Below are 26,092 nucleotides of genomic sequence, written 5' to 3' on the forward strand. Positions count from 1 at the left end.
AGACGGTTGCGTGACCCCGGGGCGTCCAACGGGATCGACGCGAGGTCGCTGTGAAAACTGTTAATGGGGGAATTTTGAGTGTTGTTATTCAAGGTTGATGAGGAAAGCCTCAAATGTTGTCTTAAAATTAGCAAAATGTCAGTGCAAGTGATTACTCTGAACAAACTGAATTTCGACAAGGTGGTGAAGGAGTTGAAGTTGCTAAACTTGTGCTAAACTTCAAATTCTTCACATTTGCTCCTGCAGAGAGAAGGTCCTAGTAAAGATCGTCTTCCAGGGATATCAAGACTGTCCGATCTCCAACCACTGAACGGATTCTTCATGACGTGGCGATTCTACACGAAAAATCCGCAGCCCGAACCCACCACTGTCAAAAAAGTAGGCTCCAGAAACTGCAATCTCCCACCCCGGTGCGTAATGTGCGTTGCAACCCATACGGAAAGGTGCAGTCTTCGCGGAAAGACCAGCTGGGAGAAACCGCCCAGCAGCACAAAGCGCACGTCAAGTGCGTCAACTGTGGTGAAAACCACACAGCGAATTAACGCGACTGTCGCGCTGTCCGTTAACTTAGCGTAGATTGTCAAATATTTTAAATCTTACGTCAAGTCTCTATCAATCTCTATCTTGGATTCAAATTCCTGGGTTAAGTACAATTTTCTGTGATTATAAATAGTCCAGAAAAGTTAATTTCCAATCAATTGATCATGTTTGAATGAATAACCTGGTACTTGAAATTTCAATATCTACTTTTTGATCAAAATACAGTTTCTAGGTCACCAATCAAACCCTTACAACGATCAAATTTCCACCTAAAATGTCCAGTTAATGCCCAACCTAATTAACCAATTTAACCCAGTCTGCAAACTGGCCAGAAAAGTCTCGTTTAAAGCCTATCAGCGCGTTTCCACTGCTCAATTTACCGCGAACAAAAAAGAAGAAACCTCCCCACACAAAAAAGAAAAGAAAGCAAACCCAAGACACACAGCCCACACAGAGTGGGCTTTTCTTCCACGAAAGTGAAAATCAATTTCGCAACCCAAATCTCGGGAATAGACCGGGCGAAAATCGGAGACCAATTTCCACACCTCACACCGCCGACGTCCAGGGTTGAGCAATCATCCAGAAAGTGCGAGTGCAGCAGGCCCGGTAAATCGCCTGGTAAATCATCTTTCAATCAAAAAAAGCAAAACCACAATACATGCGTCGTTATTTGTGAGCGTGTGTTGGTTTGAGGCTTTGGCTCTGGTATTGGTGGCTCTGGTCGAGGTAGGCCAGGCAGCAGCAACGAAGAAGTCCATCAAAAGAAAAGCAACACAATTTGCTGTTGTTGTTTCTTTTGTTGTTGTTGTTGTTTTGGTAAGGTTTGCCACCCTCGCACGGGCAAACTTCGTTGACGTGTGCGATCGTTGCTGTCATTTTAGGGTTCGCCAACACTGCTGTTGGTGGAGAGAAAAGTTATGCGAAGCTGTAGAAAAACATATCGGTTCAATACAATGCAAATATGTTTTGTTTGCTGGAGGTTTACAAACATGTTATTTAAATGTAAACAAGTAGTGATCCAACGTCAAAACTGAAGTTATTTTGGGTTTAAATTTTATGGAAAACTTCAAACACAAATGTGATTATTTTCTTTTAAATTTTTTTACAGTTTTTTGGTTCATTTTTGGAAATCAGAAACAACTTTATGAGTTTACAGTAATTATGTGAAATATTGAAGTTATATTACAGACAAAATTCACTTTTTGGTCATTTTTATCCAATATTTAAAATTTACAAAATAAGGTTTGCAATACAATCCAGACTCGATTATCCAGAAGCAATTGAAATTTTTACTTCGGATGACCGAATCTTCGGATAAATTGAATCACAAAAAACATTGTTTTGGGTTGGTTTATTTTTGTTTTCGATCTTAAGTATGACCCTTAAACTACGCTTAAGTGATTTAGAATTTTTGAATCCAAGATGGCGACCAGAATGGCTGCGATGTAATTTTGAAAAAAAAAGAATTTTGTAAATGAACTTTTCAAATTTGACTAAAATCACAGAGGACAGATGTACATCTAGGCTCCAATTTGTGTGTATACACTGTTGCACTAAAAATATGCGTTGCATACAATCTTGCATCAAAGAAATAAGAGTGTTCAGGATACGCTTGGCGGCGCCACCGTCGCGGCTGAGAATACTTAAATTAACAATGAAAAAGGCTCAATAATTTCGAAAGAAAATAAATGTTAACCTGGTTTAAATATATATGACCGAGCCACGTAGCCTAGTGGTAACGCTTCCGCCTCGTAAGCGGTAGATCGGGGTTCAAATCCCGGCTCGGACAAACACAACTGGTGATCTTTTCCCTTTTGGATTCGATTGCTTAGTAAAGGGAAAGTAGTGTATCGTCACAAACTGGACCTTATCACGACACCTTAGAGAGGCGACCTATGGAATGTTAACATTAACCTAAACATGTTAACATTAGTTGAGTGAAAAACTGCCACTGAATCCGCTTTGTAAATGCCGGCCCTGATACTCTTCACGGGTGTTCCCCTCCGGATCTGGGAAAGATTTACTTTTTTTTTACTGGTTTAAATATAAAATTCGCTTCTGTATGATTCCAGTTGACTAAAAATAATGCAAAAATGCATTTACATTAACGAAAACATAACAGAAAATTCATTCAAAAATGATTTTTCAAGCGACAACTTAAATAGTCCCTTTACACATGTTATGTCCGATTTCGTTTTGTTTACCTTCTTTGGCGCGTAAAACTGCAACCCTCTGATGAAGGACAGTCAGACATTGATCTGATGTCGTTCGTACGGAATGTTTCATGCAGTGATTAGATGGTCCAACGTTCTGCTACTGTAGGCCATCATGATTTTTCAAGTGGCGCTATCTAGGCGGATGGTGCACACCCTAGCTCTTTTTAACGTATTTTGGTTTGAATTTTTACAAATGTTTTTCAATGCTGTTTGTTCTGATCTCTGTGCTAAAATGGGCTCGCAGAACTCGAATTTGATGTTTAAAGTAAGAAAAGAAAAAAAAAACACGATAAAAATTGTTTTGTTCATAATTCTATTATTCGAAGTCCAATACAAATCTTAGGATAATCGAACTTCGGAAAATCGAAACTTCGTATAATTGAGTCTGGGCTGTAATTTAAGTTCACGAAATCTATGAAACCTTTTTGGAACTAGTGTTTAGCTGGAAAATGGAATTATTGGCAAAATCGGACCAACAAAAAAATGTGCAAAAGTTTAATGGTTTTTAAGCTAAAGTTAAGTAAGTCGAGCTACAAGAGCATTAAGACAATTCTAGTAACACGTCTTGGAGGCAAGTAACAATGTTATTTTTAATTAAAAAAAATGAATTTATAGAAAAAATTGCCTTGAAATGGTCATAACTTGAAACCGGTGCAAATAATTTCAGTACCTCAAAAGTACATTCCGATAGCAAATTAAATTTTAAATCCAGAAATAATCATAAAAAATCATCCATAAATTAGTATTTAAAAAAAATATCCAGGTTTTTTAAGCAAATTTGGCAAAATCGCGCAGTGGTACCAACATTAGAAAAGCAGTGTGGATGTCTTGTCATGGCACACTTTTTTTGTAATGTTGGTACCACTGCATGATTTTGACATTTCGGAGGTGCACTATTTGTAACGCCATCTTCGCTTAAAAATCTGGATAACTTGGCCGAAATGGATATTCTACAACTGAAAAACAAAACAATTCTATTTATTAAACTAAGCTATATTTTTCATTGGTTAAGTTTGTACATGCAATGGCAAGTAATTGAAAACAGATTTCCCAAATTTGTATGTCCATTGATATCCAATGATGGAAAATATTTTTTTCGCAATTCTGTCGTGAAACAACTTACTTCTTGAACGTAGAAGTATCCAACTTTTCTCTACCAAAAATTAATATTAATAAATTACTGGAGAGTATCATCATCATCTTTTTCAATATTTTTTTTTTGCAAAAAAAAAATGTAAGCAGCTCATCGTACCTCGTTGGATGATACGGTAAACCTCGGTAAACCTCTTTGGATAATACGACTCGTGCTGAAAAAAAAATACTTTTTAAACATGTTGCATAAGCTATACTATTTTGCATAAACTACTTTTTTTGGCCTAATATAAAATGATTTTAAAATATTTTGCCATCCTCACCTAGGTAGGTCCTAGGCCTACCTTAATGTATACTCGGCTCGGTTTAGGGTCCCATATATCAATTTTTCTGGAAGTTTTGATAAGTAGTTTTAAAGTTATGTATAAAAATGCGTTTTGTAAATTTTTGGATGTCGCAAAAGTGACTTTATTAAACACCAAACCCTATTATATCATATATCTCAAGCCTTACCCGACAAACTTCGTTGTGCCTTTTTTTCGTTTGTTGAAGTTTCTTGCTTTTTTGCTTATTCAGCCTCCTGTGATCAAAATTTGATTTTACGTCACTTTCTCCATACAATTTGCCGATACTCCGGAATCGGTTCCATAGTGGCCAAAGTGTCAATTAGTTAGCGTAAGAACCTTCCTTGGGCTTACACGAACCTAAAAGCATCTCGATCCGACGTTCCGTGTTCAACTGATTCGCGTTCGAACAAAACCATCGAAATTTTTTATATATACAGATTAGTAAGATAATCAAAAGACCTTTTTAATGAGTCATAAACATTGAAGATCTGATCACCTAAAGGTATCTAAAGTTATGACCACTTAAGTGATATTTATATCCTTTTTCGAAGCCAGATCTCAGTTAACTTGATAAAAATGATGTCCGGATCTATCTTGTGAATTGTGATACATCATTGGATAGGTAATTGAAATACCTATCCGTTGAGTCCTAAACTATGAAGATCTGGTCACCCTATTGAAAGTTAATTGTAATTGGAAAAGTGTGAGGAAGGCATTAACCATGAAGGTGGATTCAGTTAGTTTTTTTAATCATTTGAAATCAACTACATATCTACTGATGAAGTTTCTCTAATATAACATTTTTTACTGATTTGAGCTTAAAATTCATATATCTGGATAGTGTAGTGTACATTTTTTGTCACATAAAATTAAATTAGAATTTTTAATGAAAATCGTTTAAAGAATCTTGATTAAACATATTCAGAGTTTTTTTTCAAAGGTCCTATAAGCTATTGTGTTTCATATTTTTATAGGACATATTCAAAGGAAATTCTACATACTGATAACTGATTGAACGAACCATCAAATTTTAAATTAAATTGGTAAAAATCACATTCAAAACCAAACCATCTGAAACATTTTGACTCCAAATAGACCTTTTCAATCACTGCCACGCATGCAACTGATACTGTCCATATCAATGACATAACGCAGGTGACAATGGGTTTTAAAATTTATTAATAATCGTCAACCCACTCCCACAGAGATGGCCGTTGCTATTTACCCACGGATCTCCCCCACCTTCATTACTGCCCACTCATGCCCACCATTCTTCAGAAAAACGCAATCCGTGGGCAAGCAAATATTGACCCTTGTTATCAGGTTTCCTTGGGAATTGAACGCAGCGGCGACTTCCCGCTTTCCTATACAGTCATCCGACAATAGCGCTCGGTGAGCTGTGATGAAAAACACCTTATAAATCAATTGCTGACTTGTGCTGACTTGAGTTGAGTAGAGGTTGAGTGTTGTTTTCTTCAAATCGTTTTAAATGGGTCATAGACTTATCAGATGAGCGAAGTTCAATTCAGTTTTGTTGGTTTTGTTAAGTCTACAAAATGCTGTGATTTGTTCAATAAACATTTAACATTTACAGTGCTACATTTTTTTGTTCAAAACAAAATCTCAAAAATGTTTTGCAACAAAAAACCAATGTATACAAAGAAAAGCTCAGTCATGCCAAAAATTCAAAAGAAAAAGTTTTGCCCAGTAACGAACGAAGGAAGAAGCATTCAGCCAGATATGATAAGACGAGCAACTTTCGGTCGATTCAAGCCGGGTCCAAAACGCAAAAAGTGCTGATAACAGCTCAATTTGTAACACGGCGGCGCCGTCATCTTTGCCACCCTGCTCGAAAATTGATGGCGAAAAGAGGAAAAATCTGACGACACAACCCCGTGCCGTTCGAATTAGATTTAATTGAGTTTTATTGATTTATTGCACTGTAATACCCGCGCATTTAAATTGATAACACCAATCACGGAAAAGTGGCAGTATTTTGGTACGCAAAACAACCACCAGCGGCGCTGTCGCGCCGAGCTGTCACGACCGCGCCTGACAGCTGTTCACGAAACCCAATTTGAAAAATGGAAAAAAGAAAAAAAACTTATCTTTCCATTCGATGGCATTCATTTGAAGTTCAGTGGACCATCATCATCATCGTTCGATGTGGTTGGCTGTTTGAAGAGAGCGGCGAAGAGGCTTCGTCGGGCAGAAACAAAAGTAAAAACATCTCATTTATTCCATTTCACCGCGTGCGCGGCTGTTTTCCACTTCTCCCATACCCATGCACGGTAGGAAATTTCACCCCAGAAGTCCCTGACAAGTCGGGCAGAGATGAAATGAGCTGTACAGTGCAGTACCAAGGTGGTTTGATAGAATCGATCAAAATATTGATGAAGTGTCACTTTGACAAGACAAAAGCATAGACAAAGGAATCTCTTTCATATTTCATCCATTAACAATACTGGAATTTTTTTAGAGGTCCAGTAAACATTTTTTTGCTTTTTAGGTGTTTTTGAAACCGCCTCGAGTCAGGGATAGTCAAAAACACCTAAAAAGGAAAAAAAATGTGGTTATTGGATCTTTAATAAAACTCTCTAAAACTATAAATTTGATTTTTTCAAAAGTTACCATGGTAATTTTGAATTCACCACAGATCATTGGACGCAATGGAAAAACTTGCTTTGAATGCAGATGATTTTTATTTAAAATAATTTAGCTTTAAGGGTTTATTTTTATTTTTTTTCTGATTGAAAATATTTTATTGTTAGTAAGAAATCAAACACGAAATCAGATATATATTTTTTCAGATTGATAAATTGAATTTTATATTTTGTTAAAATTTGGCAAGAGGATAGCCTTGAAAGTTGCCCAAAGAATTATGTGAAACTTTTTGCTCGAAGTAATTAAAATATAAGGTTTTTAAGATAAAAAAAAATGATATGGACATACACATTTGGGAAATGTGTTTCATTAAATGTACAAACATAACCAAAGAAAATATCAAAGTTTTTAACTGCTTTTAGCTGAAAAATCATAGTTATAAATATGATTTTTCAGTTGAAAAACGACCCGGCAAATTATATTTTTTTATTAAGTACAGTAGTTGTTCGGTAACTGGGCGTTGTTTAACTGGGCTGCTTTTTAACCGGGTGCTCGATAACCGGGCCGTAACCCAGTTAAAAAGCAGACAAACGTCAAAAAACCAAAACAAACCGAAATGACCGAGGGGTTAATGGATTCAAAAATCATGTTCAATAAATAAAAAAAACTTTTTTCTATTTTTTATTTAATTTCAAGTCAAAATTAAAGAAATATGATAAGTAAGCATTATAAATAAATTTGATTTACTTTATTTTTATATTTCATCAGGAAAATATTATGCATCGGTGGTCCCCTCGTTATTTTTCGTTCAGCCCAGTTAGCGAGCAGCATTCGGTGACTGGGCTACGGTCTCAGCCCAGTTACCGAACAAGTTTTGTATTTTTGTTTTAAGTTTTGAAAACACACTTGATTTTTTAAAGATCTTTTCTGAATTTAAAATTGAATTGCAATCGAATGGTTAGGCTCGTTTAAACATATTTTGAAAACTAATGATTGCAAAACAATTGGAAAACTTTAAAGTGCATTTTAAAATGCTGTTTTTTTTTTTCATTCAAATGTAGAACGTTCGGCTTGTAATTTCAATTTTCGATTTTTTTTGCCCTCAGAGCTGAGGGACATAATTTCAAAAATATTTACAACGGCCTAATTTTAATTCTTTAAAAGACCCTTTCTCAGTCACCAAAGGTTATATAGACAATGTCAAAAGGAGAACATTTTATAGAAAATTCTCAGCTCGTTGAAATTATTTTTTCAGCGATGGACGAGAATTTTCACTTATTTTTACATTAGAACAAGTTTTTTTAAATGTTACTTTAAAATGGTTGTGGTTCTCAAAAGGACTATTCGATTGCAAGCTTAATTTTAAATCTTAAAATGTATTATTGGGTTCGAGTGCTTTTTTGATTACCATTAAAAAAAATATTTATGTCCGGCTGAAATAAACACATCCGTTATGCACTATGGTTCAAAAACTGCCACGTTTACATATAAAAATAAAAAAAACAAATGGACCTAAAACTGTGAAAAATACTACAATAAAAATAGGGATTTTTTTCCGCGTACTCATTTTTTTCTGAAAAGTCTAAATCATAACCTACAACATTGCCGAAGATTTTTTTTTTTTTTTTTTTTTATTATAGAGACTTTACACCATTGTGCATTCATCTCTTCAAGGTGGATAGTGAAAGAGGAAAGATTACAGAGTTTAAAATCACTTCAATAATTATTACCATGCCTTTTTTCTAACGATTTCTGTCTATGTTTCAAATATTTAGCGGAATATTTCAAGAGTGAATTATCAAGTTCTTCAAGTTTTTCTTCGTCCTCTTCTTCCAGGGATTTAGAAGTTATCTCACAACACTTTTTCTTATAATATTTTGCTTTTATGACATCTTCATCTTCTTCATCTGTTGTTTCTTCTTCAGCCATCTCTCGTCGATTTGTTGTCAATTCGTCATCCGCATCCAAATATGCCTGTAAGCGCTTCCGAGTTTTGCGAGTGTGCTTAGAAAGCACGGTCTCGAATCCATCGTTGTCTTCTTCGTCAATTTCACTTGTTTCCATTGCATTTTGTTCTGGTTTACTGTTGTTGCTTTTACTGCTGCTGCTGCTTGGCTCGGGTTCAATCGGTTGTGTACTGCTTTTTTGGTCCACCTTTTTACTCGAATCCGCACATTTTTTGTTCTTTGCTTTGAGTTTGCAAAGCGATTTTTTGCCTATAATCGTCACTGTTGCAGCAGCATTGTTTACAGTGATTGATTTCGGCGTTGGCTGTTTCAGCAACATCCGCAGGGTCCGAACTCCATTTGGGATTCCTGGGAAGAAGTTAATCCAGTGGTCGTTGGTGATGGTCAAAACTTCGCCGTATTTACTCATCACTTTGACTACGTCATCATTGCTTATGCCTAGAGGTAGGTCAAGCACACGAACTTCCGTAGCATTGTTGTCCAGGTAAATCGGGATTTTGCAACCCTGATATACCAGAGGTTTGTCGATGATGGACGAGGCCATTGCTGAGTCGGCGAACTGCAACACGGCTATTTTTCTTCTATTGCATAATTGCAATGCTCGCAAGTTTTCTTGGTTTACTTGAAGGTCTGCGAGAAATTTTTTTACAAGCTTTGGGCTTGGTTGGTTTTGGAGTTGACAAAAATCCAGAACCACACTGTTTTTGTCTACGGTGCACATTTTAAAAAAAGCGGCGACGCGCACACAAACTGCGGACTGGCGTTGAGAATGCGACTTGTAAGGTCGGCGGTTACTTTGCAACTGATTGCCGAAGATTTCAAATCGATCAGAAAATCCCTCTTCAAGATACGGGGTTTCGAACGTTTTCATAACACTTTTGTATGGACAGCCCTCAAGTTTGTATGGAGAAACCATTGATGACAGATGGCTTATTGGGACATCAAAACTTGTTGGAAAATGTTTCATCAATATTATAATAATATAAAACATGTAAAAAATGTAAAAAGTTAGAGAATTCTAACAAAACAATGTAAATAGGCCAAAGCCAGGCTGTCCTGCTTACGCGGCCCATTTACATTGTTTTGCTTGAATTGCTCAAACGAGGAGGATTTGAAAGGCATCTTTCACCACAGACAAGCAGACATAAATATCTTGTAAAATCCACAACCAATAAAACAAGGGTTAATTTGAATGATCAGAAACTATGTTTTTGGTATGACCTTAAAATATAATTTTAAAAGTTTAATTAAATCTGTAGTTTTTTTTAAAAAGGTTAAAATAAACCAAATTTTCAGTTTTTGTTTTTTGGGTGTTTTTAAAACCGCCTTGGGGTATTAAAAACATCAAAAAAGCAAAAACTTAAAATTTGGTTTATTGGACCTTTAAAAAAAATACAAAAATGTTCTACAAAATGTTGCCTGCTGTTTCTGAATATGCCTAAAAAATGTGTCAAATTTTCTAAATAATGATTTCAGGGCAAATAGAAGTTTTGTTAATAAAAAATGAGATCAAAAATCAAACTCAAAACATTGATTCGATCAAGCTAAAGTTGAACAAAGTAACTCAATTACCATTCATCAATAATTCCTGCCTTATCAAATCAAGCTCACCGTACTTCCTGTGGCCAAGATAAACCTTTCCAATTGCGCTGCACCGCTGACGAAGAACTAGCAAAAAACAAGTTCCACTTCAAATGATTCAATTGATTTTCGACCGAAAATGTTCCAACTCTCCATCGCATTGTGTGCACTTGCTCCGTTTTTTCCCTCTCGATTGCATTGCCACATCCAGTCCATCAATTGAACCGCATCGCACTGAAATCGTTCGATTCTGATAGTCGTAGCAGCTATACCTACAAGAATTGCATCACACTAACAAATTTACACAAATACAAGGGAAACGGTTGAAGCTCTCGAGCGATAACTGAACTGCATTGTTCGACGTTGATAACAGTGTCGTGATCGGGGACTTTCTTTTATAATAAAAACACAGATATTTTGCAATTAACAAACAACACGTCTTATTCCACAGAAATTAACCACAAAACTGATTTGACAATCTTCATTCTCTCTTTCGCCGGCCGCGCGCATCTCGTTGTTTTCTCGCTCGTTGTTCTCTCTCGCAGCTCGCTAGCGCGCTCTCGCACTCAATCCACAATCAGCTAACAAGGCAATATTCATGAAGGTGCGCACTTTTTGTTGCGCTCTTAACTCTTATTTATGAATTATATCAATCTTATAATAAATACTCATTTAATAATTTATTACATATTCAATCCTGCAACCCATAATCCCTACATTCTCCCTCTTTTCTACTCTCAAGATGACGAATATCAATCAAAATTCCTAACAGAAAAATTGCAAGAATGCTAAATCAATCAATGTTTTTTTTTTTAAATTTCCTAAAAGATTTTCGTCGGGTTCCTCGACTTGGTTTTCATGCTAAATCTAAATACGAAAGCGCAGTCTTCGAAATGTTTCATCTATGTTGTCCAAGAGACTGACATCCGATCGCAGGAGTTGTAGAAAATGGAATGCGCTGATGAGGTTGAAAATTTAAAACACCTGAAAATATAAGAAAAACAAAAACGAGGAGAAAAACAAAAACCACAAATATTTCTCAAATAAACGCAGGTTTATCAATTTTTTATGCAATACGAGATTAGTGATTGTTTACCTGATTTTCTTTAAATTTGATGTAATTTAAAATTAAAAAGCAAATTTTACAAACATTGCTGAAACAACACAACACGATTTAAAAAAATAATAATAATAATTCAAATTCAAAAGCAATTTTTATTTTTTTAAACATTTCGAATTAAATGGAATCACATTATTTTTTTATTATCATTTTGTGAATATGAAATATAAAACAATGTGTTCTAAATTCAAAAATCTAACATGTTGCTGACTTAAATAACAAATGAAGCATAATCCTGGCGTTTTTAAAGTTTTAAATTTATGTGTACGAAAAAAAAACAAAGAATAAACATTTCTAAAAATATATATACAATGTGGTAATTTATTTAACTTATTTAAAAAAAAAAAATCTGAAACTAAAACTATGACAGGCACAGATATTGTTTTTACTCAAATTTACACTTTGAATTTATGTGCGCCCGCCACGGAGTTCAAACCGATCTATGGATTATGAGCCCAAGCCCAGTGCCACGTCCGATTGATCCACCAGACGGGACTTGAAGGTAAACATAAACTGATTTTAATATTAAATGCAGACGTGACGAAAAGTATATGTTTGTAATTAATACCCAAAAACACCCAAAATGGATCTACAAGCAATATTTTTATCTGTACTTTTCTGTAATTTATTCCCAACCAAGCTGTACAGCCAAAACAAACAACATTTTTTTTAAATAAAGGCTAATATGGAGATCGGAAGGAAAGGAAGGCTTTACGAACAGCAGAACAAAGGAGAGGGAGCGTTTTCTTGGGGCTTTTTTTCACCCTATCCGGCTTGCTTTCGCTTCTACTGCTGCTAATTTGATTTTTTTCTAGACCGTTTCCTTCCGATGTGCATACACCGCTAAACATTGTATCAAAAATTACCGCATTTTAACTAATTTTGAAACTGTTAATAAATCATGGCAAAAATTACTAAAATGCAAAATCAGTAATATTCTTGAAGAATTTGTTTTCATCAGTACCGGTACACTTTCATAAAATAAAAAATAGTCCATATTTCAGTTTAGGATGATTTGTTGAAAAGCTATCTCAATAAATGAAGCAAATTGCAAAAATAATATAAATAATTAAATTAATGCTCAAAATGTGCTTTGCTGCACAAAATACATTTTTTTTATAAAAAAAATAAAATCAAATGTTGTTTATTCTTGCCACAAAAGCTTTATTAAATTTTTTTACCGATTTAACGATTTTGTTCTGTAAATGCATGGTAGTATCAACATTTTTCAACTTTTATATTAAAAATTTTGAACTTTCTATTAATATTCACTTACGCGATCTTTTAACCAAACAAACGATAGTTTTTACCGAATAGTTTTTTTTCTCTGTTGTGTCTACTTAATAATATTTTTGTTTATCTTGAAACAAAACATAGTTCAGAAAATATTATTCTAATGAATAAAACAAAATCATGTGTTAAACTGTAGCAATAAAAATAAAATTTATAAACTGAAATAATTCCGCTATATTCGATTTCTATTATATGTCAAATTAATTTTCTCTTCAAATTGTATTTATTGTAGCCAAAGGTATGGATTCAAGCACTTTTGATATTACCGTAGATTAGATTATTCAATGTTACATTTAATCATGATAAAAACAATGTTTAAGGTCATTTTATTTATAAATACCTTCACAATGTAAAATGCTTATCAGATAACAACAAAAAAAATCATATTTTATTCAATTGTTCTTGTAATGCATAGAAGTATAGATTGTAATCTGACTACTTTCTCAAAGGGTTCACGCTCAGGCGAAACATTTTTCAAACTACCACCGCAGAGGTCTGTCAGGCTCCAACACGGAGGAGACAATATCCTAACCATAAATTTCTTCAAAACGTATCTTGCTTATCTTCAAACAGCTGAAAGATTTTTTATATGTTTTATTTTTAAATATTTTGTTTTATATTTCGTAATGTAAAATGGGTTCTAAGCAACTTTGATATATTACTTGAGTAGATTGTTCACAGAAACTTATTTTTTTTTAATCACGATCTTTACGATCCCTGTCAATAGTTTTTTTCTTATGTAAAATTTTAACTTTTTCTTTGCTGATAAACTCTTGTTATGTAATTTGAAAAAGTTTGGTTTCATAATTAAGTACAATCGATTAAAGAACCCCAAAGTTTCTTTAATTTATTTCAAAATAATGTTTCTCTTAATTTAATTTTGATATATTTACTTTACCAAAATTCTGAAAGTGTTTTTTTAACTCAATAAAATGATACATTGTTAAAATATAATTTCTATCTAAATTAATGAATGATTTTGAACTATTTTGATACAAATCACAGATATTGCAATGAAAAATAAAAATTAATATAATAAATATAAATATTTCCTAGTTTTTTTTAAAATTATGTTTTTTTTTCGTTGCTCAAATTGTCACTCATACTTCTCAATTCAAAATTAATATTTAAATATTTGTATTATTTTCTCTTGTGACGCAACGCTCTCACACTTTACATTATATTTTAAGAATTTCTGATGATTAATCATTCCTTTATTTATTATTTAAAAATGCATCAAATTAATTATTAAGTGAATTATTTTAGCTTTTTTAACTAATAATGTATTGTTCATGTTAACGATTACTTAAATTTTTACTTCCCTGTGAAATAATGTTGGGTTTCAAGCAACTTTTGTATCACAGCTGAGTAAATCGTTTAAAGTAACAATTAACCATAACAACTATCAATACGGAATACTTAATCATTAACGTCTTTCAATTTAGAGGTTTATCTTTCAAGAGAGGACAACTCCAGTGTTAGTTATAGTGACAACCGTTTTAATCCTATTCGATGAATTTAAAATCATTTTTTTAGGTAGTTCACAGACATAACGCCAAAATACACATTGCTTTATCTGTGGATACCAAAAAGTGCTCACTTTCACATTTAAATTTATTTATTCAATTTCTTAGGTCAATTTCTTTTGTGATGTTAAAGACGGTCCTTAATTGAATGAAAAGATTAGCTAAACAATATATTTTTAAAATCCATAAGGCTCCTTCTGCGAAGTTATTTAAAAAAAATCATCACAAAAGTCTGTCGGGTTCCTTTATCGAGGAGATTGTTATCTGACTGCTTTCGCAAAGAACTCCAGCACAGATCATTCATTTTTTAAATCTGACTACCATCACAGAGGTCTGTTAGGCTCTAACACAGAGAAGACTTTTTTCTGACTACCATCGCAGAGGTCTGTCAGGCTCCAACACAGAGGAGACTTTTTTTCTGACTACCATCGCAGAGGTCTGTCAGGCTCCAACACAGAGGAGACTTTTTTTCTGACTACCATCGCAGAGGTCTGTCAGGCTTTAACACAGAGGAGACTTTTTTCTGACTACCATCGCTAGGTCTGTCAGGCTCCAACACAGAGGAGACTTTTTTCTGACTACCATCGCAGAGGTCTGTCAGGCTCCAACACAGAGGAGACTTTTTTCTGACTACCATCGCAGAGGTCTGTCAGGCTCCAACACAGAGGAGACTTTTTTCTGACTACCATCGCAGAGGTCTGTCAGGCTCCAACACAGAGGAGACTTTTTTCTGACTACCATCGCAGAGGTCTGTCAGGCTCCAACACAGAGGAGACTTTTTTCTGACTACCATCGCAGAGGTCTGTCAGGCTCCAACACAGAGGAGACTTTTTTCTGACTACCATCGCAGAGGTCTGTCAGGCTCCAACACAGAGGAGACTTTTTTCTGACTACCATCGCAGAGGTCTGTCAGGCTCCAACACAGAGGAGACTTTTTTCTGACTACCATCGCAGAGGTCTGTCAGGCTCCAACACAGAGGAGACTTTTTTCTGACTACCATCGCAGAGGTCTGTCAGGCTCCAACACAGAGGAGACTTTTTTCTGACTACCATCGCAGAGGTCTGTCAGGCTCCAACACAGAGGAGACTTTTTTCTGACTACCATCGCAGAGGTCTGTCAGGCTCCAACACAGAGAAGACTTTTTTCTGACTACCATCGCAGAGGTCTGTCAGGCTCCAACACAGAGGGGACTTTTTTCTGACTACCATCGCTAGGTCTGTCAGGCTCCAACACGGATGAGACTTTTTTCTGACTACCATCGCAGAGGTCTGTCAGGCTCCAACACAGAGGAGACTTTTTTCTGACTACCATCGCAGAGGTCTGTCAGGCTCCAACACAGAGGAGACTTTTTTCTGACTACCATCGCAGAGGTCTGTCAGGCTCCAACGCAGAGGAGACTTTTTTCTGACTACCATCGCAGAGGTCTGTCAGGCTCCAACACAGAGGAGACTTTTTTTCTGACTACCATCGCAGAGGTCTGTCAGGCTCCAACACAGAGGAGACTTTTTTCTGACTACCATCGCAGAGGTTTGTCAGTCTCCAACACAGAAGAGACTTCAAAATTAACTATGACTAATCAATTATAACGGCAAAAACGTTGCTCAAATCAAATTTCAAAGCAAAACATTGATTGTCAATTTCTGCATAAATCTATCTATTTCATTAGAATTCTAAAACGATAGTTTTCAATTTCCACAGCATCAAGCAACAATCTAATATTGCATCAAATTCACAGTAAAAATTTATCGTCAATAATAACAACAATCAAATCTTCATTCAAATGAGAACTAAACATTTTTCATTAACCATAAAATTAATAATCAAATTTAGCATCAACTTCAAAACAAAACATTGGTCATCAATTACCATATAAACAATCAAATATTGCGTCAATTTTAAAACTCAAAGTTGCCCATCATAAAACCACAATCAAATATTGCATGAAATTTAAAACCGAAAAAATACCGTTCTATAATAACAAAACTTAAATTCTGAAAACAAATCTTGGCCTTCGATTGCCACAACAAAAAGCAAATCTATCATCATATTCAAAATAATAACTGGTTTTCGATTACCACAATATCAATCAAACCTCGTATCTTACTCGAAACAAAATATTGGTTTTCATTTATCGCAAAAATAAGCAAATTTGTCATCTTATCATAACAAAACATTGGTCTTAAATTTCCTCATCAACAATCAAATCTTTCAATCAAAATTAAACCTGTAAATTTTGTAATTTGTGATTTTATTGGACTTTGCATCAAGTAATTGCCACAACAAGCATATCTTTCATTAAATTTAAAACAAAACTAACAAGAAGCAAATATTTATCTTATTCAAAAATAAACATTGGTCTTCAATTACCAAAATAACCAGCATCCAATCCAAAATAAAAAATAAAAATAATAATCATCAATAATAACAACAATCCATAACAATCAAATTTTGCATCAAATTCAAAACAAAACATTGGTCGTCAATTATAAACACAACAATAAAATTCAAACAACAAATTTGATTTCAATTACCAAAACAACAACTAAATTAAAAACAAATTATCTACCTTCAATCGCAAACTAATCCTCCATCAAATTCAAAACGAAATATTGATTTTCAATTTCCACAATCTTGTCAAATATTTTGTCAAATTATAAACAAAATATTGATTTTCATCAATCACAAAAATAAGAAAAAAAATAAAGTCTAATTCGTAACAAAACATTGGAGTTCAATTTCCACAACAACAATTAAACATTGCATCAAATTAAAAACAAAACATTGGTCGTCAATCAAAACAACAACAATCAAATCTAAAGCAAAAATGTGATTGTACAAAAACAATCAAATTTCGAGCAAATTATTTGCCTTCAAATTCCACCATTAACTTAGAATAAAACATTGGTTTTCAATTATCACAACGAAAAGCCAAACTTACTACTTCAAAACAAAACATTCGTTCCCAATATCACAGCAACAAGCAAATCATTCATTAAATTCAAGACCGTCAATTATCGCAGATAGTATTATGCCTTTTATCAATTTCAAATAACAAGTTCAAGCAAACATCTACCTGTTTCAAAACACAGGCAAAACAACAAAGCGAAACTTTGGACCTGCATCCTGGCAGGTAAACAAAACTGTGGGATTTCACAACACAACAATTCAAGCAAAACAAATGATCTTTCATGAATCAAAAGGTTCGACTTACCGGACTGTGCCATTGTCGTGATCGGGGACTTTCTTTTATAATAAAAACACAGATATTTTGCAATTAACAAACAACACGTCTTATTCCACAGAAATTAACCACAAAACTGATTTGACAATCTTCATTCTCTCTTTCGCCGGCCGCGCGCATCTCGTTGTTTTCTCGCTCGTTGTTCTCTCTCGCAGCTCGCTAGCGCGCTCTCGCACTCAATCCACAATCAGCTAACAAGGCAATATTCATGAAGGTGCGCACTTTTTGTTGCGCTCTTAACTCTTATTTATGAATTATATCAATCTTATAATAAATACTCATTTAATAATTTATTACATATTCAATCCTGCAACCCATAATCCCTACAAACAGGACCACCATTGTTGACGACTTCGTAGTTTCAAATTGCTCCGCTTGGCGCCGCCACCCGCATTTTGACAGATTCGCAAACTAACACTCCATCTTTATCTCTTCTTTTCGCAGGTCGACCTTCGCCGATCGACGACCACGATGAGGAGCTGGTCCCGCGTCCAATGACTGTCGTTGTTGTCTTCCGGACGGTTCCGGGTTGCTGCAATAAAACAACAACATCACAAGCTTAGCGCAGTAATTAGTCGCAACCACTACCAGCAAGTGCGCCGTGGCCCCGTTATAGTGTTGTGTGGTGTGGTACGGGTCGCGTTATCTCGACGACCCCCTCGGCGATAAACCCGACTCGATTGTCTGTGTTGGTTGTTGTAGTGATCATTGTTTCAGCTTAAAGTGTGTTCGTGTGTGGTTTCCAATCGTAAATATCACGTGTGTGTATTTTTATAAGTGTAGTCGGTGTTGATCAGCGCAGATCTTAGTGTCTACAGGTCCTTCGTATTGGTGTCTATAGCTGTGGTAGCGCTACTCCAGTGTTCAGCAACAACAACAGCCGTAGATTAGTAATCGTGAGATTCCAAGAAAACGACGGAGTCTACCCCGAGAAGAAGCACGTAACGCGAAGATAACACGGTGAATCACGAAGAAGTGCAGTGGTCGAGCGATCGTGTCCAAGAAGATCGACCCGAAGAGGCGTCTATTGTGTATTGGTGTCCCAAAGTGGTATCAAAAGTCTCTGTGTGTTAGTGTCTTCAAAAAATCGCAAAAGCGTGAAAATTTCACCAAGTTTTTTCTGTGTTTTGGTGCACCGCCCACAACCGTCAGCTGAGGAGCAGCCACTCAAGCAGATCATCTCGGCAGCCGCGTCGAGTCGAGCAGCAACAATGCGCGAATTCAAGGTCGTTGTACTGGGCTCCGGCGGGGTGGGCAAGTCGGCCCTCACCGTGCAGTTCGTGTCCGGTTGCTTCATCGAAAAGTACGACCCCACGATCGAGGATTTCTACCGGAAGGAGATTGAGGTGAGGCACTCGTAGAGTTGGTTGTTTACAGAAGTTGTCGAATGGTTATTGGCGGTGGACACGCGAAAACGTGAGCTTGTGAGGAAGGCGGGTATTGGGGAGAGGGGAGTTGGTTTTGAGGGGTGTTGGACGACAAATTGAACGAAATGGTGTTCGGAAGTCAGCTGATGTCGAAAGCGTGATTAATTGACTGTGAAGGGTAGCAAAACGATGGAATAGAAAAGAAGCCAAACTTTAAATTTGTAATGCAAAAAACTAAGAAAATGAACTCATTCTTTTTTTTTTTTCAAGATGCATTTTTCTTATGAAAGGATATGAAAAGAATCTAAAAAAAAATTAGTTGTTACAAAAAAAAATATTTATAAATTCACAAAATTAACGTTTTTTTTTAATACGCAAATTTTGGTAATTTCAACAACAAAAAGGTACATCAAACGACGCCAAATTCTGTATTCTCTAAATAGATTTTCCTGCTAAACAAAAAATCAAACAAATCCGAAGCCTCAATTATCCGAAGTTTCGATTATCCGAAGATTTGTATGAAACTTCGGATAATCAAAACATTTTTTTCGTTTTTTTTCTTACTTTAAACATCAAATTCGAATTCTGCGACCCCATTTCCGTTTAATTTGAATGGTTGATTGCCTTAAAAATTATAATTTTGTTTTGAAAAAGTCATCGAAAATTCAATTTTTACTCAAAAACCTGATCTTTTTGAAAAAATCTAATGATGGGAATGGATTCAGCAGACAAAAATACATTAAAAATGATCAATTAGACTGACGAGACATTGACCATTAGCCATCTCTGAGTCATACTTTTGCATAAAATAGATTTTATTCTGAAAAATCATCGAAATTCTATTTTAACTCAAAAACTTGACCTTTTTGAAAAAATCAAATGATGGGAATGGATTCAGCAGATAAAATTACATTAAAAAATAATCAATAAGATTGCCGAGACAAACTTATTTAACGTTCTGCAAAGCATTTTTGATTTTTATTATTGATATCCCAGCAGAATTTGACTTGCATGCAAGTTGGAAAAAGTTGAATGAGAACCAACTGAAAATATAATTTTAAAATTGCTATAAATATGCGTAGAAACAATTAAATTTTTAAAACCAAGGGTTTTTCAGAAAGGGGAAAACGTGAACTTTAAGATACATGTATTGGTTAAGTTGTTTATTCAATAGTTCTTTTGTAAAATAGTCGACAAAGTAGCTAATTTTGGCCTAAACTAACATTTCAAAAGGGTGTATCTCAAAATTGGGACCATTTGGAGCAATTCTGGACCCGGATTCGGATTCAGCAGGCAAAATTCTACTAGGAACACAAATACTCGTCTCAGAGACAAAATCTTGTTGGACTGTGTTATAAAATGCATTCTTTAAATATTTCATCACTGCCATTTTATCCGCCATCATGGATTTAAAAATTCTAAATCACTTTAGAGTAGTTTCGAGGTCATGCTTAAGCTTAACAAACAAAAGTAAGACATCGAAAAAAATTTTGTTTTCGTGATCCGATTTCCGAAGTGAAATTGTTCCGAGGCCTTCAGATAATCGAGTCTGGACTGTATTTAAAAAATAAGGCATTTTGTAAAAAAATAGTTTTTTAAACAAAAATCACTGACGTATCAAAAATCGTTACAAAATTTTGCCTCGTTTGATATCAATAAAGCAAATTATAAAGAGTACTTATTTTGGAAAAAAATAAGTTTTTTCATGGAAATTTAAGTGTTATATTTTGGTTTTATTTAAATACTCAACATTCCGTTTTTCTAAAATTGGTGTATAAAGTTCTTTTCACAAAATACTTTTTTCTTTTACAAAATACCGTTGCTTAAAAAAAATAAAAAATTTAATAATTTTACAAATTTTGCAATAAAAATCAATAGATGATTTTTTTTATATTAAAAAACAAAAACTCAAACAACTGAAAATTACGTTTTTGAAATATGGTTATAGAACAACGCCAAATTTTGTAACGATTTTGAAAAGTTCAGTTCTGACTAAAAAATACTTATTTTTTTCTCAAAAAAAGATATTTTTTCTAAAATACTTAAATTTTTGAAGCTTGAAATATTTAGTAAAAACTGCTATGGAATACAAAAAAAACAAAATTAAAAAATATATTTTTGAAAATTACTTATATTTTTAAATTTTGAAATAAAAACAACTTAAAATTATGTACAAATTATGAAAAATAAGTTTTTTTGTATGTATTTCTGGCTGAAATTTGTATTTTTATAAAAAAAAATATCAGTGAATTTTTAAAAATGCGATTTTTTGGTATGCAAAATTGTTTATTTAAATAAAATCCATACACATTTTTGCGTCGTTTGATATCAATGATGTAAATTTTATAAAAAAAAATTGGCATTTTTTAAAATATAATTTATTGTTCATTTTTAAATATGTTACACTAAAAACTGTAATTTGGGGAAAATCTATAGAAAGTTTTTCGTATTGCAAATTTGGAAAATTGAAGTTTTTTTTTAATAAGGTATTTTGTGAATGTTTGTGTGAGTACTAAGAATTTGTCAACGTTTTAACTTATTATATTTAAAAAAATGTTTTTAGTAGAAGCTTTCAAAGTCCGAGAAGATTACAAATAAAGAGTAATCGTCAGTTATCGCAGATAAAATTATCGTAAAATCACCGAGACTTGCTGCCAGCAAGTTGCTGGAAGATAGCAGAAATAAATAAAACACCCTAAATTTTAATTCAAAATTTTAAAAATATAATGAGTATTATAATTTCAAATTGTGATCCCGAATTTAACCCATTTATAAAACAAAAACTAATTTAATTTAATTGATTAATAATCAAAAAATATATTAAAAAAAGTCTTAAATTTTAATTGCAAAAGAAGAAAAATTGAAAATATGATTCAAATCAGAACTAGGGGAAATATGCCCATTTTAATCACTCTAAGCCGTTCGACCAATTCTCATCACTTTTGCCGTTTTCCGCTATTAAATCAACATTTTCAGATGTATCAACAATGAATACTTGCTTGCTCACTTTTGTTTGAGCTATTTATTACTTTGGAACAGTCAAAAACACTTTATGAAAGCTGTAATTCATGATTAAAGTGCTGATAGGCCGATAATAGAATTAGGCTGAGAAAGGGTATAGTTCCCCTACCTATCGATTCGGAAAACTCCCTGATTTTTAAAGTGGGAATGGAGTCAACATTTTTTCATTTCATTTCATTTATTTGGTTGCTTTAACAAATACATTGGTGCAGTTGTTATCCTGAGCTGAGATATGGACTACCTTTCAACAGCTGATTTGTTCTTAATGGGGAGAGAGTTTACTCTTACTAAGGAGAACGAATTGGACAGAGAAGGAAAAAAAGGTGCAGGTGGTTATGTTCTACATGACCAATATGACAAAGAACTTAGTACAAAACTCCTAAAAAATATTCTATTTTATTTTATATTTTTAAAACATTGCCTATGTATTTAATCATAAATAATTTATTCCTATAAAATGTTTTCAATCTTTGGCACCTCTGTGGAAATAAATTGCCAAAACAAGTATGGTTCGGAAAATGTCCAATCAAAATGGTAATTTTCATGTCCAGTATCAAAAACCATGAATTTTGATACCCATATTGCCCCAAGTCGAATAGTTCGATTAATGTCCCCCCGGGAAGACCTTCCTCCAAGGGAATGGCCACTCCGGGTATGGCCAATCCGGTCAAAATGGCCATTTTCATTACCAGTTAAAAAAAACCATGAATTTTGATACCCATATTGCCCTAAGTCGTATGGTTCGATTAATGTCCCCCCGGTAGAACCTTCCCGAGGGCACTGGCCACTCCGGGTGTGGCCAATCCAGTCAAAATGGCCATTTTTATTACCAGTTTAAAAAACCATGAATTTTGATACCCATATTGCCCCAAGTCGTATGGTTCGATTAATGTCCCCCCGGTAGAACCTTCCCCAGGGCACTGGCCACTCCGGGTGTGGCCAATACCGTATAATTGTGGTCCCAAGCCCATTGCCCCAAATCATTCTGGTCTGGTGACCGTCCTTACAATCTTCATAAGAACAGAATACCTCCCAAATTAGTGCACAAACTGTGTCTTTCAATGTGTGCGTGTGTGTGTGTGAGCAATAAAATTACCACCGTGGATCCGCCTTTGTCGAAACCTCGTCAGGCACTGAATTTTTCTGAGGCTATCTGTTAGCTTAAATAGTTCGCATGAAATGTGGCAACAGCGGTGCCACATTCTCGCGAGAGAGTTTCGCGAAAGCAGGAGAGGAGGCAAAATTTGCACCATGTTGCCACATTTCATGCGAACTATTTAAGCTAACAGATAGCCTCAGAAAAATTCAGTGCCTGACGAGGTTTCGACAAAGGCGGATGCACGGTGGTAATTTTATTGCCCACACACACACACACACGCAAACATTGAAAGACACAGTTTGTACACCAAATTGGGAGGAATTCTGTTCTTATGAAGATTGTAAGGATTGCGATTGGGACCACATTGGTAAGAAATTGGCCACACCCGGAGTGGCCATTGCCTTGGAGGAAGGTCTTCCCGGAGGGACATTAATCGAACTATTCGACTTAAGGCAATATGGGTATTAAAATTCATGGTTTTGGAAACTGGTAATGAAAATGGCCATTTTGACCGGATTGGCCACACCCGGAGTGGTCAGGGCCCTGGGAAAGGTTCTACCAGGGGGACATTAATCGAACCATACGACTTGGGGCAATATGGGTAGGCAATATGGTTTTTGAAACTGATAATGAAAATGTCCATTTTGACTGGATTGGCCACACCCGGATCGGATTGGCAACACCCGGAGTGGCCAGTGCCCTGAGGAAGGTTCTACCGGGGGGGGGGACATTAATCGAACCATACGACTTGGGGCAATATGGGTATCAAAATTCATGGTTTTTGAAACTTGTAATGAAAATGGCCATTTTGACCGGATTGGCCACACCCGGAGTGGTCAGGGCCCTGGGAAAGGTTCTACCAGGGGGACATTAATCGAACCATACGACTTGGGGCAATATGGGTATCAAAATTCATGGTTTTTGAAACTGATAATGAAAATGGCCATTTTGACTGGATTGGCCACACCCGGATCGGATTGGCAACACCCGGAGTGGCCAGTGCCCTGGGGAAGGTTCTACCGGGGGGGGGACATTAATCGAACCATACGACTTGGGGCAATATGGGTATCAAAATTCATGGTTTTTGAAACTGATAATGAAAATGGCCATTTTGACTGGATTGGCCACACCCGGATCGGATTGGCAACACCCGGAGTGGCCAGTGCCCTGAGGAAGGTTCTACCGGGGGGGGGGGGGGGACATTAATCGAACCATACGACTTGGGGCAATATGGGTATCAAAATTCATGGTTTTAGAAACTTGTAATGAAAATGGTAATTTTGACCGGATTGGCCAAACCCGGAGTGGTCAGGGCCCTGGGAAAGGTTCTACCAGGGGGACATTAATCGAACCCTACGACATGGGGCAATATGGGTATCAAAATTCATGATTTTTTAAACTTGTAATGAAAATGGCCATTTTGACCGGATTGGCCACACCCGGAGTGGTCAGGGCCCTGGGAAAGGTTCTACCAGGGGGACATTAATCGAACCATACGACTTGGGCAATATGGGTATCAAAATTCATGGTTTTTGAAACTGGTATTGAAAATGGCCATTTTGACCGGATTGGCCACACCCGGAGTGGCCATTGCCTTTAAGAAAGGTCTTCCCGGGGGGACATTTACCGAACTATAAGATTTGGGGTAATATGGGTATCAAAATTGCCCCAAGTCGTATGGGTCGATTAAAGTCCCCATGATAGAACCTTCTCTAGGGCATTGGCCACTCCGGGTGTGGCCATTTTCATTACCAGTTTCAAAAACCTTGAATTTTGATACCCATATTGCCCTAAGTCGTATGGTTCGATTAATGTCCCCCCGGTAGAACCTTCCCGAGGGCACTGGCCACTCCGGGTGTGGCCAATCCGGTCAAAATGGCCATTTTCATTACCAGTTTCAAAAACCATGAATTTTGATACCCATATTGCCCTAAGTCGTATGGTTCGATTAATGTCCCCCCGGTAGAACCTTCCCGAGGGCACTGGCCACTCCGGGTGTGGCCAATCCAGTCAAAATGGCCATTTTCATTACCAGTTTCAAAAACCATGAATTTTGATACCCATATTGCCCCAAGTCGTATGGTTCGATTAATGTCCCCCCGGTAGAACCTTCCCGAGGGCACTGGCCACTCCGGGTGTGGTCAATCCGGTCAAAATGGCCATTTTCATTACCAGTTTCAAAAACCATGAATTTTGATACCCATATTGCCCTAAGTCGTATGGTTCGATTAATGTCCCCCCGGTAGAACCTTCCCGAGGGCACTGGCCACTCCGGGTGTGGCCAATCCGGTCAAGATGGCCATTTTCATTACCAGTTTCAAAAACCATGAATTTTGATACCCATATTGCCCTAAGTCGTATGGTTCGATTAATGTCCCCCCGGTAGAACCTTCCCGAGGGCACTGACCACTCCGGGTGTGGCCAATCCGGTCAAAATGGCCATTTTCATTACCAGTTTCAAAAACCATGAATTTTGATACCCATATTGCCCCAAGTCGTATGGTTCGATTAATGTCCCCCTGGTAGAACCTTTCCCAGGGCCCTGACCACTCCGGGTGTGGCCAATCCGGTCAAAATGGCCATTTTCATTACCAGTTTAAAAAACCATGCATTTTGATACCCATATTGCCCTAAGTCGTATGGTTCGATTAATGTCCCCCCGGTAGAACCTTCCCGAGGGCACTGGCCACTCCGGGTGTGGCCAATCCAGTCAAAATGGCCATTTTCATTACCAGTTTCAAATACCATGAATTTTGATACCCATATTGCCCCAAGTCGTATGGTTCGATTAATGTCCCCCCGGTAGAACCTTCCCGAGGGCACTGGCCACTCCGGGTGTGACCAATCCAGTCAAAATGGCCATTTTCATTACCAGTTTCAAATACCATGAATTTTGATACCCATATTGCCCCAAGTCGTATGGTTCGATTAATGTCCCCCCGGTAGAACCTTCCCGAGGGCACTGGCCACTCCGGGTGTGGCCAATATCCTATAAATGTGGTCCCAAGCCCATTGCCCCAAATCATTCTGGTCTGGTGACCGTCCTTACAATCTTCATAAGAACAGAATTCCTCCCA

General features: G+C 36.0%; 1 protein-coding gene across 2 annotated transcripts in view; it reads left to right on the plus strand.

Moving 5' to 3' along the window:
- LOC120418136 (ras-related protein Rap-2a) overlaps positions 1-26,092 on the plus strand; it is a 229,810-nt gene that overhangs the window by 1,277 nt on the left and 202,441 nt on the right. The window contains exon 2 of one of the 2 annotated variants that reach the window (XM_039580426.2): positions 18,338-18,874. In XM_039580426.2, the coding sequence (XP_039436360.1) occupies positions 18,740-18,874 (135 nt within the window). In that variant the 5' untranslated portion in view covers positions 18,338-18,739. Of the gene's footprint in view, positions 1-17,972; positions 18,875-26,092 lie in introns of both variants that reach the window. The other variant, XM_039580423.2, reaches the window with a different exon arrangement.

This window comes from Culex pipiens, chromosome 2 (genome assembly GCF_016801865.2).
Source record: "Culex pipiens pallens isolate TS chromosome 2, TS_CPP_V2, whole genome shotgun sequence".
NCBI classification, from domain to species: Eukaryota; Metazoa; Arthropoda; class Insecta; order Diptera; family Culicidae; genus Culex; species Culex pipiens.